This window comes from Schistocerca cancellata, chromosome 2 (genome assembly GCF_023864275.1).
Source record: "Schistocerca cancellata isolate TAMUIC-IGC-003103 chromosome 2, iqSchCanc2.1, whole genome shotgun sequence".
Taxonomy (NCBI): domain Eukaryota; kingdom Metazoa; phylum Arthropoda; class Insecta; order Orthoptera; family Acrididae; genus Schistocerca; species Schistocerca cancellata.
The window spans coordinates 72808899-72826664 of NC_064627.1; the positions used below are offsets into that span (position 1 = coordinate 72808899).

A 17766-nucleotide genomic window follows, 5' to 3' on the forward strand; every position below is an offset into this window, starting at 1 on the left:
ATGTCTAATGACTACTGAGGTCGCTGATATGGAGTACCTGGCAGTATGTGGCAGCACAATGCACCTCATATGAAAAACGTATGTTTTTGAGATGTCCGGATATTTTTGATCACATCGTGTAGGAAAGCAAATAGCACCTGGCGTAGAAAGAACTGTCGCGGAATAGCAAAAATTTTCCTGGCCATCGCCAGTTTCTGTACGCTGTAGCGACTGTCAGACAGTTCTGCCCCAAACGCATGAGTGGCTTTTTCGCGCTAAATTTTCGAAGAAGAAATTACGAGGAACGTCTATCTTTCCTCTGATATCTACAGTGTAGCATACTCACGGAACTGAGCAGTTCGCCATCGTAGACATAAACCGGCATCAGCTTACCTACAACAAAAGAAAAACATACAAGATTAGAATTCGATATATGATTTGTATCTAACTGCTAACATGGTAATATGGTTATTTTTTAGCAAATACTCAGGAAGAGGAAAACCAAAATTGAAAATGCAAACTCTCGTAAAATTTACGAGATTAATGAATTTACACGATTCTGTGGTGATATTTGCTTTAGTATGGGGATTATTTCAAAAACTGAAATGGTAGAATCCTGCTGCGAGAGTGCGCAATATAATGCCGTATTGGAGCATAGCGGAAACTAACAGGTCGCAGGTACAAATATCTTTATTGAATTATCTTACATATAAACCACCTGAAATTGTATGCTGGCAAAGTAGCATTGACGACCTGTCATGTTGTTTCCTATTTGAGAAAGTGTACAAATTACCCAACAGATTTCGTGTTAAACGCCTGCACTGGGAGGAAGGCTCAGCCTGCAACACAACCTTTTTAAATACTATCTTAAAAGTTTTTCTTAGTCATCACTGAAGTAAAAAACCAAAATGCAAGATGATACGAAATGACTTACCATGTTCTCTCTTTCTCGAAAAATGTTTCTGTTTTGGAACTTTGCAACAAGAAAATGTGAAAAATTAAAACCAAGACTTCAAATAATTTTTTTTTAATTGCAACGGATAACCTGTGACGACGATTTTAGTTTCACCGTTGGTGTCTCATTGTATATCCATTTCTTTGGTTCACAGTTTTCGTATTTCTCTCCATCCAATAGCAGAAATTGCAACTAAAAGTGGGTTTTATCGCCAAATGTTCATTTTCCCTGTCCCTGTTTGGTTTTAGACCCTAACACAAATAGTTTCGTAAGTGGCCACCAGAATTAAATCTTAAAGGGGCAAGAAGAATGACTCTTTCGGCTAATAGCAACACCACTGAAAAGCGCCAAACAGCTATGGTTGGTGAGAATGTAATTTTTCCTCCTATCTATGTAATTATATAGTTCTCAATTCGTTCGAGCAATCAATAATTCATAATAGGAAACACAGTCATAGCTCAGTCACTCAAAATGATTCAGAAATTTTACTTTTTAGAATGAAATCAGGCGATGATTCTTCTTCTCTGCAGGCTCGTGCTTTGCGGCAGTCTGCTAATCTGTACAAATAAAATGCCTCGTATTTTTGGGAGCGTTGTCTAATCAGTCGGGAAACCTCAGATCAAGCGGATATTTGGCTTTGGTGAAGTTTAACCTTCCGAAGAAGTAATGGAGCTCTTGGATTATTAAATGCAGGTTCGTATCCAGTCTTTCGGAAGTTCCCTTCTGCGCAATATATCGATGAATATCATTAATTCTCAAATGTCAAATACACACCTTTTGTATGAAGGAGCAATATATATTTCCCTTTTAATCGTACAATTTCGAATCAGTTATCTTTTATCATAAATCTCAATATTCAGATTACAATTCTTCAAACAATGCTCAGGCTAATCGGCACGAAGACAATCTCGGAAGCTTTTTTCTAACAAAGAATAATTATGCGCTGATGGCATAGCTATTGTATGAAACTACTTTGCGTATGGATTCTGCGAGTATGAAGACAGAAAATTAGTAAGCATCATTCAAGGGTAGAATTTTATCAGAATAATTCATCGAATATAAAGAGATATTACAAGAATATAACATTCCATTCGAAATATTCAGCACTGAGAAGTAACATTCCACGCTACGGTCATCTGGTTATTACTTTTTTCGCTGTTCTTCAAGTCGACACATGAAACGCGCAATGGAAATCATTTTTACACTTCCGCACATTAAGCAGTCGTCGGACGTCCGGCTACGAGTGCAGGACAAGAGAGAGAAAATCCTTTATTATCTCTTGAGAATATGAACTGGAAAGTTGCAATAGGTTGTTTTCCTTGTATCGCCTACATTCGAAAATCGATTGAATTAGGATGGCTATTGAAACCTCCGAGCTGAGTAGCTACGAAGAGATCCAAACTTAGCCCGACCCTCAGACAGAGGAAGCTGCGAACGAAATAGAGGCGACAAGCTGGTGCTTCTTGGCCATACTGTACTTCCTTTCGGGATAACGACGGCTCTGTAGCTTCCTGCACACCGCTCACGAATATCAACACGGCAGCTTCCACAAAGAGCACCTTGGCTTGGCTTTCAACTTGTCTCATTCTCTTATACACTCTTTCTCCTGGATGAACTCACCAGGAGGTGTGTAGGCAGCTTTTAATTCTGTATAAGTGACCTAGCACAAAAACTGTATGTATTTTAGTACTAGTACTCATCAGTCGATCACGTTTACAAGGATACTGGAAATTTCATAGTATTATTATTTAAGGGGAGTTTGAACACCCTATCCCGACAATGTTGAATTTAATGACTTGGCCTCCCTGTATTTCAGGAACCACTGTAGCCATTGACATGAAACTTTTACAGGACATTAAACTGTATGTTCTGAGTCTACTAAACTACAATAATTGCATTTCAGCCAAAGCGTTCCGAAATACATTTTTTTAACGAAACGGTTAAAATTGTGTATTTTTTGTACGTTATCCTAAATAATTTTAATTACAATGCAAATTTCCAGGAACGGCTTCTAAAGTTTCAAAAGACTAACTCAATATATGCTTAATTTTTGTTTTTTGACACTCAGAAGCACACTGCACCATACTGTATATCATCATTTAGATATTTTTCCAAGTTTTTTCTTCTTTTCTTCTTTCTGGACTCCTTAGTGGCCAACTGTGTTGCACACACTGCTTTATCAATGCGAACCTTGTCCAACCGTTCAAGTTCTCTGATGCAGTTTTCGCCATACGCTGTAGCACTTTCGCCGGCCGAAGTGGCCGTGCGGTTAAAGGCGCTGCAGTCTGGAACCGCAAGACCGCTACGTCGCAGGTTCGAATCCTGCCTCGGGCATGGATGTTTGTGATGTCCTTAGGTTAGTTAGGTTTAACTAGTTCTAAGTTCTAGGGGACTAATGACCTCACCAGTTGACTCCCATAGTGCTCAGAGCCATTTTTGTAGCACTTTCACCCTACCAATGTTGCCGTCATTAAAAGCAATAACAGCCTCACTGATCCCCCACTTAAGTGTCTTCATTCCAACAAAAACATTTTTTAGTGAGTGAGTCCATATAAGATTTTTGAACGACTAATTGGGATTTTGAGACTGACTGTGCAGGCACTTCTTCAGTAATTCGGGATTTGTCAGGTTTCTGTAAATAGGTTTTATTATATCCATGACTGCTGCTGGGATGGAATGTTTATGGCTGTATGAATTGTTTGAGTATTGGGCATTTCGGTAATTGCACCATGAATCAGGTGCAGGAGGGCAAAGGTGGTGTACTGGTTGACAGTCTGTGGAAGAAGGTAGCCCATACTGCCTGCTTCATTTTCAACAAATCCTCAGTATTACTTCTAATGGCCATCCCATAATACTGCTGTAGTGCATTAATCATTTTGTCTGTCAGCCTGACTCTTACGGTTTTACCATCAGAAACTTTGTCTCTCAAACTTCGTTTCAACTTTCTCAAACTGGTGCCCATCCTCTTCTGGACATGACCAACACATTCCAGTTTTGTGACAATCTTCTCACCATAAGGCTGGGCGGCTACTACGCTGTTATATGCTTCTGAGTCTCCATCACCTAAGAACTTAGTGTAACACATTCCTCTTTCTTTCACAGATCAACTAAAAATTTCAATAGCTGCAGAGGCCTCCATACCACCACTTGTTCCTTCATAATTTCTGTCACATATATGATCGTCTTCATTCCCTGATTTACACTTACAACAATGTTTGGTTAAAATCTGGAAATCTATTACCTTTCCAGTATCCACACTGGCCACCATAGCAACAGAATTCTTAGAACTGTAGGCGCGCTTCTGCCAAGTGCTATCACTTAACAGCTTCATCCGCAGTACCCTTCATTGACTCACATGCAACAGATTCCACAGCAGTTCCAATAAATCCTGCATACTTGTCGATTTTACGAGGTGGGCGTGGCATATTCATCACAGCACACACAGTTTCTGCTGCAGTGTGTCCTTTGCCAATAGATCTCAATCCATAAAACCACCTAACATTTACTTCTTCAAAATAAATATTTTTACACTGATCAGAATTGCAAAATGAATGAGTATATTTACAACTGGCACAATTAATGGTAAGTTTCCTGGCTAGTCCATTTGATACCTCACTGTCTTCATGTAAACTACCTGGCTTCCCACATATTTTAGAAGACACACATTCACTTAACACCCTCGTTAGGCTATGTAAATCCAGCAGAATAAAAACTAACCTGCTATTTACATCACTTTCGTTTCGACAAAACTGTGTATCACAATGTTTTATTTTAATCTTCGAAGCACTGATGGGTGTTTCTCTAGATACTGACGAGTTTGCCTGTATTTCATTGTCTGTAAACTTCACACGCCACATTCTGAACACAATGTTTCCCTTTCTTCGAAAATCTATTACCATGAAACCCACGTTTCTTAAAAACACTTCGTTTTGGCGTCATACTTTACTTTTTGAGAGATTTACCCATCTATCCGTCACTTTTCCTCGGAAAATAGTTAGCGCTTCGACATACAAGGCGTGTTTATACTACGAAACGATACGATGCTGTTTTTGACAGTGCTTCCAATACAAACACGTAATTTAACCTTTACAACACAGCACTCCACAACCTTCTATATAAAAAAAAATTACCGATTTCATTGGATCTTGAAATAATGCATGTAAAAATTTTAACATTTTCAACTAGTGTAGATTATATTTTAAAAAAATAAAATTTTTCCCATGTGAGTTTATAAAATCATTTTATTCAGAAAATTGCAAATTTTATAATGAGATAAAAATCCGAAAATGTGAAACAAAAATTTCCGTTCTAACTCACCTTAAGAACAACGTAACTAACTAAATTCGTATATACAGGCATTTACATACTAACAGAATTAGTTTGACAAAGAAGGGAAAGATAGTGGCCTTCTAGTAGTAACTGTCTCGCACTTTGCCTGAAGTGATTTAGAGTAACCACGGAAAACCTAAATCAGTATGGTACAACACAGCTACCGCATTAGGTTTATACCTTGTGTACAATACTGTTTTGCTCTAAGTTTTTCATTGACGTTTATTAATTTCTCACTCCCGATCGCTGCACACACTATATAAACATTCTTTCACAAAGTAACAATACAAACTGAAATCCGTTTTTTTATAATCTCTTTAACCTTCTAGGGCAATTAATTGCAAACTTTTATTATTGTTAGCATTCGGCGTTCTGAGTTTTAAGTTAATTCTTTCATGGTAAATTTAATCTACATCGTGTTCTATGGTCAAGAACAGAGCTGTTTGTGCTGCAATTCTCAATGATGTTTTTGATGTGCACAATTGATTGATAGATAATTATTCTCATGTTGTGTAGTTAACACCCTCGTTAGGCTATGTAAATCAGTGATTTGAACAAGTCTTTCCAGTGAAACTGAGTAGTTAAGACGTTTCTGGTTTCCTTAAATCCGATAAAAGCTCTCAAAACGCACGCTGCAATCGACATTACACTGTGGTATAATTAACGCGGAGATGCTTGACAGTCAGAGGTCGTTTTCACATCTCATACATGATAGCAGGTTCAACTCGTCAAGATACAGCGAACTCTAGATGTTGCGTGCGTCAGTGGAGTTGCTTGAGACACTAATTCCGGTCATACACCTCTAATGCCACAGCGATAGGGTCCTTTAGCTTACGGCGACGTCCAGGAAGAGGGCTGCACAGAACTTTCAGTCGCTACTATTAACAGAACTGACGACCATTATGGATGATACCTTATGTTAAGTTTATGTTACGAAAATCTGATGTGCACCACTATTAACATAGTTCCCCGAAGTAAGTCAGGGTCCCGCAACAGGCATCGGTGGAATGCTACCTTACATGTCAATGTGGTGTCCTTCGTTGTCTCCCGGCGGTGGTTAGTCGTGATGCGGAGAATTTAAGTAGAGAGGCTAACAGGTACGTCAGTGAATACTGTGATCTAAGAAGGTATGTAAACATTTAACGTGAACTACTGTAATTATTAATTACTGACGTTACTCATGCAATCTTTGACGGGAAAACTGATGGCTTCAAACAGATCGAAATATAATCTGCAACGATTTTTAATTGAGCTGCCCATGCAGACTTTGAAAGTTAATGTAAAGGGGAAAAGACAGTAAATGAAGGGACAGACATTCATCCAGTCAGTAAGTTTTCGTACGTGAAGTCTGAATAACCGTATGCTGCAGATCACGCAATTTTTTTGTAGGTGCTATTTTTCACCCGAACGTTCGCATTTTTATTATCTGATTATTCATTTATATGTGTTTTACGCAGGCACTAACAAAAAATTTGAAACTTGCTTCCGTAATCAAGGCCGCATAAAACAGGCAAGTTCCGCTGAACGGGTCAGCGAGTACGGACACCTGATTAATTCTGCTAATTGCTGAGAATCATATTTCAATTCTCGATCAGCATATGCAATGCACCAACCGGAGCCGCCTACGAGACGCCATCGCCGGGAAAGACCCCTCGGGCGCCACAGCTAAGCAATGTGCGGGGCGCTTGCCTCTAGATGTAAACAAAAACAGTTCAACACTAGGCGCGTGCCGGATCCTACACACATGGACAGACCGACTGACGCCAAAAAGACGAATCGTGCTTTAAGGACCTCCCATGTTCCCACATTAACAAAGAGGCACTTGTTGCGGTGGTTGCCCTAAAGGCGTAACGCCAATTACACACAATGGACCTGTGTTAAGGCTGTCTCCAATCTAGCGCCGAGAGAAGTTAAGGGGAAAAAAAAGCACCCACCAAAGGCATAACATTGCTCCCCTGTTGGGGAAACTGAACCATACAGTTTTCTACGAGAGCCTGGTCGCTGTTCAAATATCACGGCACAAATAAAGATAATATATTCTGCTATTTGCAACAGATACCCACTCTGTAAACTTTTAGGATTTTTCTAAGCGTATCACAAAAGACAAATATAATACCTGGCCGAGATGCTGGAGTTAGCGGTCATGTGTGTGTGACGTGTGCCTGCTTGTGTATATGAATGATGTGTGTGTCTCTTTTAGTGATGAAGGCTGTGAGTGAAAGCTTCATGTAAGTGTCATTTAGTTGCGCCCTCTTTACGATAAGTAGCAATCCGTCTCTTCCCAAATTGACATTAATATTTAGTTCATACTTAGTTATGAAACGGCTGTCAGGTTTCTAGGCAATCCTCAGAGAAGACTAAACAGATAGTCCACTCATCAATGAAAGTTTATAATTGTAAAACGATTATTTTTCGAAAGATACGTGACGTTTTACAACTAGTATACTAGTATGTTATATGTAGTATCATCATCATCGTAATCATCATTAACGTACAACCTCTGTGCTTTAAAGAAGCATCAAAACGGCCCTTTGACTAAAAAAGACATTGCTTTGCATTTTTATTAGCGTTATCTTGCATTTAGATATCAACATTTTATATCGACAAAAAATATTAAGCATTGTTATTGTTAGGTTGGTGCATGGGTTCGTAGAGTTTTTGTTTTGCATGTTGACACTCCCGTTTCTATAGCTTTATTTATCGATTGTCATTTTGTACTTGTGCTTCACTGCAGTTATTTGAATTTACATATTGTTATCAGTAGATTGTGAGTGGAGCTGTGGACGCTAGAAAATGGAGTGCCAAGTCGAGATATTGGAATATTCTGACATACTCTTCTGTTTGAGTTGAACAGCGGGATGACACCGGCGGAGGCACCCAAAAACGTTTGAGTCGCGTATGGGGATAAATTTTCTCGTTTTAAAGAGGATAGTTTGGCATTAGTCATTCTCCATGTTCAGGAAGACCATCGGGGTTTGATGAAGATCGTTTAAACGCTTTAATCCAAAATCATTGACGTCAGTGTACTCGAGAACTGCCAAATGTGATGACTCTGATCGTTTCATCATCGTGCGACATTTCCTCGCAACGGGGAAGGTTGAAAGATCAGGTGACGGGTTCCGCATCCTCTAAGCCAAAAACACAAAAATCAGAGGGTTGCCACATGTGCATCTCTGCTTGCTCGTGATCAACTGCTTCGTGAACAACACTGACCATTGCTATCCTGTAACGTCACTGGTGGTGAGAAATGGTATCTTTATGCTAACATAAGGATAAGGAAGGAATGGCTGAGCCCAAACAAAGCAGCAACTCCCTTCACAAAGACCTGCGCGCATCCACAAAAGATAATGTCGTGCATCTGGTGGAACGGCGACGGTATGGTGTACTACGAATTGCTTCCTCGAGGTGTAACCTTCACTGCTGACGATTATTGCCAACAACTTAAGACGTCCTGCAGACGCAATCCTAGAACAACGATCAGGAAGACTGCGTGAAGTTACGCTGCAGCACGATAACGCCCGTCCGCATTCTGCTGGATTTACAATATACAGGAGCTGGGTTGGGAAGCCCTTCCGCACACATCTTACTCACCTGATCTTGCGTCCTCAGATTTTCATCTTTTCCGCTCTATCGAACAACCTTCGAGGAACCCCCTTCCCAGACACTCCGAACATGGCTCGACGAGTTCTTCGCTTTAAAAGAACGTGATTTCTACATTCGCGGAATCGTTAAGTTACCCCAGCGTTGACAGGCTGTTGTAAATCGTGAAGGAGAAGATATTATTCAAGACTTAAGTCTCTGTTATGTGTATCTGTTGTGTTTATTAAACTTATGAAAAAACGCTACGAACTTATGCATCAACCTAATATTAATGTTCACCTGTGAGTAAAATAAAAAATTCTAGACGAGTGGATAAACCAGAGTCACGACGGTTCATTCTACATCTACATTTATACTCCCCAAGCCACCCAACGGTGTGTGGCGGAGGGCACTTTACGTGCCACTGTCATTACCTCCCTTTCCTGTTCCAGTCGTGTATAGTTCGCGGGAAGAACGAATGCCGGAAAGCCTCCGTGCGCGCTCGAATCTCTAATTTTACACTCGTGATCTCCTCGGTAGATATAAGTAGGGGGAAGCAATATATTCGATACCTCATCCAGAAACGCACCCTCTCGGATGTGTTTGTGTGGATGTGTTGGTTGCCACAAGAGCAAAAGAATTCTAATAGACTTTTTCACCAATTTTTGTTTATTTCCAGCTTTTCAAATGTCTATTCCTTCTCTCTCTCTCTCTCTCTCTCTCTCTCTCTCTCTCTCTCTCTCTCTCTCTAAAAAAACTCGAAACCATGCCGTAATAAAACTAACGTAATCACTACTCAAGGAGTAGGCCTTAAGCCTGTTTCGACTGCTACCTGTACAGCAGTAAGCAGGAGCAATCAAAAAAATGGTTCAAATGGCTCTGAGCACTATGGGACTCAACATCTTAGGTCATAAGTCCCCTAGAACTTAGAACTACTTAAACCTAACTAACCTAAGGACATCACACACACCCATGCCCGAGGTAGGATATCGAACCTGCGACCGTAGCAGTCCCGCGGTTCCGGACTGCAGCGCCAGAACAGCTAGACCACCGCGGCCGGCAGGAGCAATCTACAGAGCAATCTACGTAGGTTGCCCAGAAAGTAATGCACCGCATTATTTTTCTCAGATCAAAACAATGCTACGAATGCGAAACGTTATGTATTACACACATCGAAGAAAGTTTTGCATCACCCCGGTTCCCAGAACTCCTGAAGACAGACGTTGACTGTGGATATTGTATCACAGACGCAGTCCCTTTGACTGTTCAGAGATGTCACTAAACCCGTCCAGAGATGTAAACAATCATGCATGAGCAGCGCCTATTAGACGGAGGAGGTCCGACAGCCGCTCAGTTCCAGCCATTCCACCAGGAAGGAGGTACACGGCTCCTATTGTCTGTAGTTCGACCATGACTAGATGGTCAATACCGCATTGTTACTTTGTGCCAGGAAGGGCTCTCAACAAGGGAAGTGTCCAATCGTCTCCGAGTGAACCAAAGCGATGTTGTTCGGACATGGATGAGATCCAGAGAAACAGGAACTGTCGATGACATGCCTCGCTCAGGCCGCCCAAGGGCTACTACTGCAGTGGATGATCGCTACCTACAATTATGGCTCGGAGGAACCCTGACAGCAACGCCACCATGTTGAATAAAGCGTTTCGTGCAGCCACAGGACTTCGTGTTACGACTCAAACTGTACGCAACTTCACCACCGACGTCCATGGCGAGGTCCATTTTTGTAACCACGACACAATGCAGCGCGGTACAGATGGGCCCAACAACATGCCGAATGGACCGCTCAGGATTGGCATCACGTTATCTTCACCGATGAGTGCCGTATATGCCTTCAATCAGACAATCGTCGGAGACGTGTTTGGAGGCGACCCGGTCAGAGTGAACGCCTCAGATACACTGCCCAGCGAGGGGTGGCGTTGTGTGGCCGACGTACGCCGCTGGTAGCCATGGAAGTCGCCGTAACGGCTGTACGATACGTGAATGCCATCCTCCGACCGCTAGTGCAATCAAATCGGCATCATATTTGCGAGGCGTTCATTTTCACGGACGATAATTCGCGCCCCCATCGTGCACATCTTGTGAATGACTTCCTTCAGGGTAACTACATCGCTCGACTAGAGTGGCCAGCATCTTCTCCAGACATGAACCGTATCGAACATGCCTGGGATGGACTGAAAAGGGCTGTTATTGACGACGTAACCCACAGGCCTATCTGAGGGATCTACACCGAATCGCCGTTGAGGAGTGGGACAATCTGGAACAACAGTGCCTTGATGAACCTATGGAAAGTATGCCACGACGAATACAGGCATGCATCGTTGCAAGAAGATGTGCTACGGTATTAGAGGTACCGGTGTGTACAGCAATCTGGACCACCACCTCTGAAGGTATCGCTGTATGGTTGTACAATATGCAATGTGTGATTTACATGAGCAATAAAAAGAGCGGAAATGATGTTTACGTTGATCTCTATTCCAATTTTCTGTATAGGTTGCGGAACTCTCGGAGCCGAGGTGACGCAAAACTTTGTGTGTGTGTGTGTGTGTGTGTGTGTGTGTGTGTGTGTGTGTGTGTGTGTGTTGGAAGTCTCCTGTGTGGGGACGCCAAGTTTCCGTCACTTCCGACAGGTAGCGTAGCTGCAGGACAGTTTCAAAATAGCCGCTGTAGGTGATGTCAACGAGCCGTCACTGAATTTCTCACGGCGGAGAAAGAAACTGTGGAGAATTCACACACGCTTGTGCAAAGTGTATGGAGCACCTGCTGTCGACAGGAGTATAGTTAGCTCGGCACGGAGGTTGAGGTTACAAGTCTGAGGACTGCTGAACAATCGTAAAACATGTTTGGACAGTGTTACCCCATCCAACCTACAGCCCTGACCTAGCCCCTGGGACTTCTACTTGTTTCGGCCATTAAAAGATGCCACTCGTGGAAGACATTTTGAGGACTATGAGGAGGTGATTCACACAATGAAGCACTGGATCCATCACCAGGCCAAGGATTGGTACTGACGGGGCATTCACGCCCTTATTTCGCGCTCGAGGAAGGCCACAGATTGGGATGGAGATTACGTGGAAAATTAGAGTGTGTCGATAAAACACCATTCTTTCGTGTAATTCTCATTATGTTTCATCAGGAATTGTTGAAGAAAAAATGCGGTGCATTACTTTCTGGGCAATCCTCGTATGATCCTCGGATGTACAATCTGCATGTCGCCAGTCCCTCCAGCCGTTATTGCCAGTAGATTAATCCTGATATATTGCTGCTTCTTTATTCAAGCAGCTCCTCATTTGACCTCACAAGGGTGAGTGGACTCCGTACTAGACCTCTCTACACAAGAAAAAGCCTGAGGTGGTACCAGGAATCGAACCCAGGTCCTTCTGCACCAAAGGCAGCAACGAAGTCCGTCAAATTACATTACCAAATGAAAGAGTTAACTCAAAACTTAACTACCGGCAGACACTAAAGAATGTTTCGTGCAGCAGAATGGCAAGGAAATATTGAGGGATATAGCTCTTTCAGTAGTCTTCACTGAAACTATAGAAACTCCAACTGTTTCGAGTGATGTGGAACGAAGGCAACAGGGCACGTAAACCGAATTCCTTTCGCGTGTGGAAGGAGCCAAGGTTCCTCAAATCGTCCTTGGATAGAGTAATTTGGTATCTGAGCTCACTGCTCGCTGCGTGGACTAGTGAGCAGCAGAGTCGAGTCAGCTTGCCTTTGCATACATAATCAAGTACTAGGAGGCACTATAACATGTACTACAAGGCAAAATCAAACAGTGGAATGTAATAACATTATGAAGAGCACAGTTGCTACTCACGTTATAGCAGAGATGGTGAGTCGCATTTGTGCTTATCTGCGATTAGTGAGTAGCAGCTATCCTTTTAATAATATTGTAACATGTGCTGCGTTTGCTATGTAGTATTGAGTGTCCATATGCGAAAAAAAAAAAAATAATTTCAGTTGTTTACAACTTATTTCAACTATCCTACCTTATTCTGTGACAGCAACTGGAAATAAGAACCATGACTGCGTTTCCTTGTGCATCATTAATGAAGTTATCTGAGGTGCTTCTAAACGTATAAACTGCACGGTCAGTAAACACGGTGTATTAAGGTGGGGTGGGCGATCTTCTCGTAAGCAGAATGGACACAAGCTCATACTTTTCATGACTGTGTAAAGAAATCACGTTTCTACGGTGGCTTTATACCACTGCGAAGCAGCATCCGAGAGGCCTTCAAAGTCATGCAGTAAACTAGTCATTATGACAGAAACACACGAGATCATGAGACGTTATAAGAATCGCCCTAAACTGTCATTGAATAAACAAACTCTTACTCTACACTTCTCGTTACAGCCGACTCTAACTTACAGTGCTATTCCATTTTTGTTAAGTCGTGTCCCTTGGAAATGGACTTAGATTTTCTGTATTCAGTACTGGCAATTGATTTAATGACTGTACAATCGATGATCTCATTTGCGAGTCTATGCGACTGCCGAACATTGCCTAGTTATTTCTAAAACCATCTGAGTCTGCTAATGACATGGGAAACACATGCTGTGAACAACGCTGCTCGCTAACTTCCTTGTATGAGGGGCGTTCAATACTTTTTTGTGCCATCGGGTTGGCTTCCTTCAGGATTTCAACACACCGTATTATTTCCCATTCCTTTGCCTACAAAACCCTAATTTTCAACATAATCTTCATCCAAAGCGATGGCCCAACGCCACCTCCCTGGGAAGGCCTGTATGCCCACATGGTACCACTCCATATCTAGGCGTCGGAGCCGACGTCTTGCTACATCAATAATCTCCTGTTCAGCCATGTACTGCTTTCTGCGAAGTGCATCCTTCATTGGGCCGAACAGATGAAAGTCGGAAGGTGCGAGATGCGTGGTGTAGGGTGCACGAGGAAGAACAGTCCAATTAAGTTCTGTGAGCTTCTCTCGGGTGCGCAGACTTGTGCGAGGCCTTGCGTTGTCATGGAAAAGGAGAAGTTCGTTTGCATTTTTGTGCCGACGAACATGTTGAAGTCGTTTCTTCCGTTTCCTGAGTGTAGCACAGTTGTGTATGGCTGGCAGCACGCGGGAGATCGGAGAAGTTTGAGCGACCTCGTTGCGATGACGACAAATGCCCCGCACAACGACTCATCCAGCTTTTGTTCACTGCCTGCTCTAAGTAGCCAGTCTGTAAGCGCATATGAATATCTGCTATGCTTTGGTATTCCGCCAAAAGAAACTCAATGACAGCTCTCTCCTTGGAACACATCTCCGTTGCAGACGCCATTTTGAAGATTACGTATAGGGCTGCCACCTGTCGAAACTTCATGAAACTATAGAGGCTCAAGAGGAATTAGTCCACAACGGATTCCGCATTTCTTCAATCGAAATTGACCAAGAAAAGGAATGTGTTGCAATACTTACTGAACGCTCCTCGTACACACGAGCTAGAAAAGGAGTTAATTCCGCGACTAATTCAACGTAAAATCTAAATGGAATTTCATCAACGTCTGGTTTTTTTCGCTTTAAGCAGTCTTAATTGTTTTTTAATATCGTTGTAATCTCACTTATGAGTCTGCGCGGCGGTCAAACACTGCGTAGGTACTTTTACAAGCATCTGTGTCTTCTAATGACTTGCGAACCATTCTCTTGTTGCTCCCATGAAAATTGCTGTTTTCTGACTTCCTTGTAGTATTGCAAAAAGGAGACTCGACGCTGGAGAAGGTCTCGCAACACACTGCTTGCAGCGGATGGCCATACACCTCTGGCCGGATGCGGTATCCCGCTTCCTTCCGTGGCCCCACCGCCAAAAAAGACACGCGGCAAGTACACGAGCGTCCCCTACCGCATACTGATGTTCATTCTTTTCACTACGCTCTCCCATTCACGTATTCAAATCCCCAGTCCTTCATAGCGGCATGCATCCGCTTTCCTGTGATGTCATCTCTTAATTGTCCGCCCCCGGTAGCTGAGTGGTCAGCGCGACAGAATGTCAATCCTAAGGGCCCGGGTTCGATTCCCGGCTGGGTCGGAGATTTTCTCCGTTCAGGAACTGGGTGTTGTGTTGTCCTTATCATCATCATTTCATCCCCAACGACGCGCAAGTCGCCAAAGTGGCGCCAAATCGAAAGACTTGCACCCGGCGAACGGTCTACCCGACGGGATGCCCTAGTCACACGACATTTACATCTCTTAATTCAAACTGAAGCGGAAAAATAACCCATTAGTTGCACAAAAAGGAAGAAGAAGACTTGTGTGAGTCCGACATTAATATTATGCGTAGTCTCGCAAAATATACCGAGCGATGCGATGCAATGGCTAACACACCGCACTCGGTTTTGGGAAAACGGCGGTTAGCTCTCCGTCCGGTCATTCAGATGTAGTTTTCCCCGATTGACCTAAGTCCCTTGCGGCTAATGCTGGACCGGCTCCTTTGAAATGGTCACGGCCGATCTGCTTCCCAACACTTCCCCCCAATCCGAGTACGTACTCTGCCACTAATGATCTCGGCGTCGACAGGACGTTAAATCATGATCTTTTTTCCTTGCTGAATTACAAAACTGCATCAGGTTTTAGTTGTGCCGCGGTTCGATATTTCACCTGGTGCATTTATCTCTAAATAGAATTGCTGCGATTTCCTTTCGAATGGTGGCAGTTTTTTGTAGCAAAAACAGGTATTATTACTGGATAAAGTGTTCGGTGACACTATCTTCAGTGCCAGTACAAAGGCTTCGGTAGAACTAACTTTAGCAACGTTTACCAGCAATTCAAGTTTATGGAGTGGTTTTTTTTCCGGCCATCAATGAAGTTCACAACATTGTATCTACATACAAACTCCACAAGTCTGTATAAGGTCCACAGAGGTGGGTACCTCGTACTGCTTCTAATCACTCTCTTTCCATTCGCAAACAGAGTGAGGGAATGATAGTTTATACTGTTCCGGACGAGCCACGATTTATCTTGTTTTGTCTTCGCAGTTTTTAAGGCATGTTTACATATGACGGTTACTGTATGATATTTATGAAAGAAGTCATGACTAACATGTTGTTGTTGTTGTTGTGGTCTTCAGTCCTGAGACTGGTTTGATGCAGCTCTCCATGCTACTCTATCCTGTGCAAGTTTCTTCATCTCCCAGTACCTACTGCAACCTACATCCTTCTGAATCTGCTTAGTGTATTCATCTCTTGGTCTCCCCCTACGATTTTTACCCTCCATGCTGCCCTCCAGTACTAAATTGGTGATCCCTTGATGCCTCAGAACATGTCCTACCAACCGATCCCTTCTTCTGGTCAAGTTGTGCCACAAACTTCTCTTCTCTCCAATCCTATTCAATACTTCCTCATTAGTTATGTGATCTACCCATCTAATCTTCAGCATTCTTCTGTAGCACCACATTTCGAAAGCTTCTATTCTCTTCTTGTCCAAACTAGTTATCGTCCATGTTTCACTTCCATACATGGCTACACTCCATACAAATACTTTCAGAAATGACTTCCTGACACTTAAATCTATACTCGATGTTAACAAATTTCTCTTCTTCAGAAACGCTTTCCTTGCCATTGCCAGTCTACATTTTATATCCTCTCTACTTCGACCATCGTCAGTTATTTTGCTCCCCAAATAGCAAAACTCCTTTACTACTTTAAGTGTCTCATTTCCTAATCTAATACCCTCAACATCACCCGACTTAATTCGACTACATTCCATTATTCTCGTTTTGTTTTTGTTGATGTTCATCTTATATCCTCCCTTCAAGACACCATCCATTCCGTTCAACTGCTCTTCCAAGTCCTTTGCTGTCTCTGAAAGAATTACAATGTCATCGGCGAACCTCAAAGTTTTTATTTCTTCTCCATGGATCTTAATACCTACCCCGAATTTTTCTTTTGTTTCCTTTACTGCTTGCTCAATATACAGATTGAATAACATCGGGGAGAGGCTACAACCCTGTCTCACTCCCTTCCCAACCACTGCTTCCCTTTCATGTCCCTCGACTCTTATAATTGCCATCTGGTTTCTGTACAAATTGTAAATAGCCTTTCGCTCCCTGTATTTTACCCCTGCCACCTTTAGAATTTGAAAGAGAGTATTCCAGTCAACATTGTCAAAAGCTTTCTCTAAGTCTACAAATGCTAGAAACGTAGGTTTGCCTTTCCTTAATCTTTCTTCTAAGATAAGTCGTAAGGTCAGTATTGCCTCACGTGTTCCAACATTTCTACGGAATCCAAACTGATCTTCCCCGAGGTCGGCTTCTACTAGTTTTTCCATTCGTCTGTAAAGAATTCGTGTTAGTATTTTGCAGCTGTGGCTTATTAAACTGATTGTTCGGTAATTTTCACATCTGTCAACACCTGCTTTCTTTGGGATTGGAATTATTATATTCTTCTTGAAGTCTGAGGGTATTTCGCCTGTTTCATACATCTTGCTCACCAGATGGTAGAGTTTTGTCAGGACTGGCTCTCCCAAGGCCGTCAGTAGTTCCAATGGAATGTTGTCTACTCCGGGGGCCTTGTTTCGACTCAGGTCTTTCAGTGCTCTGTCAAACTCTTCACGCAGTATCGTATCTCCCATTTCATCTTCATCTACATCCTCTTCCATTTCCATAATATTGTCCTCAAGTGCATCGCCCTTGTATAGACCCTCTATATACTCCTTCCACCTTTCTGCTTTTCCTTCTTTGCTTAGAACTGGGTTTCCATCTGAGCTCTTGATGTTCATACAAGTGATTCTCTTATCTCCAAAAGTCTCTTTAATTTTCCTGTAGGCAGTATCTATCTTACCCCTAGTGAGATACGCCTCTACATCCTTACATTTGTCCTCTAGCCATCCCCGCTTAGCCATTTTGCACTTCCTGTCGATCTCATTTTTGAGACGTTTGTATTCCTTTTTGCCTGCTTCATTTACTGC

The 17766-nt window shown here is 42.4% G+C and overlaps 1 protein-coding gene across 2 annotated transcripts in view; it reads right to left on the reverse strand.

Annotated features, from left to right (window-relative positions):
- LOC126161340 (leucine-rich repeat and calponin homology domain-containing protein-like) overlaps nucleotides 1-17766 on the reverse strand; it is a 365026-nt gene that overhangs the window by 265793 nt on the left and 81467 nt on the right. Inside the window, exon 2 of one of the 2 annotated variants that reach the window (XM_049917101.1) lies at nucleotides 102-372. The exons of the other annotated variant lie outside the window; for it this stretch is intronic. Coding sequence (XP_049773058.1) covers nucleotides 275-372 — 98 coding nt within the window. The 3' untranslated portion in view covers nucleotides 102-274. Of the gene's footprint in view, nucleotides 1-101; nucleotides 373-17766 lie in introns of those variants that run through there. 2 annotated transcript variants of the gene reach the window in all.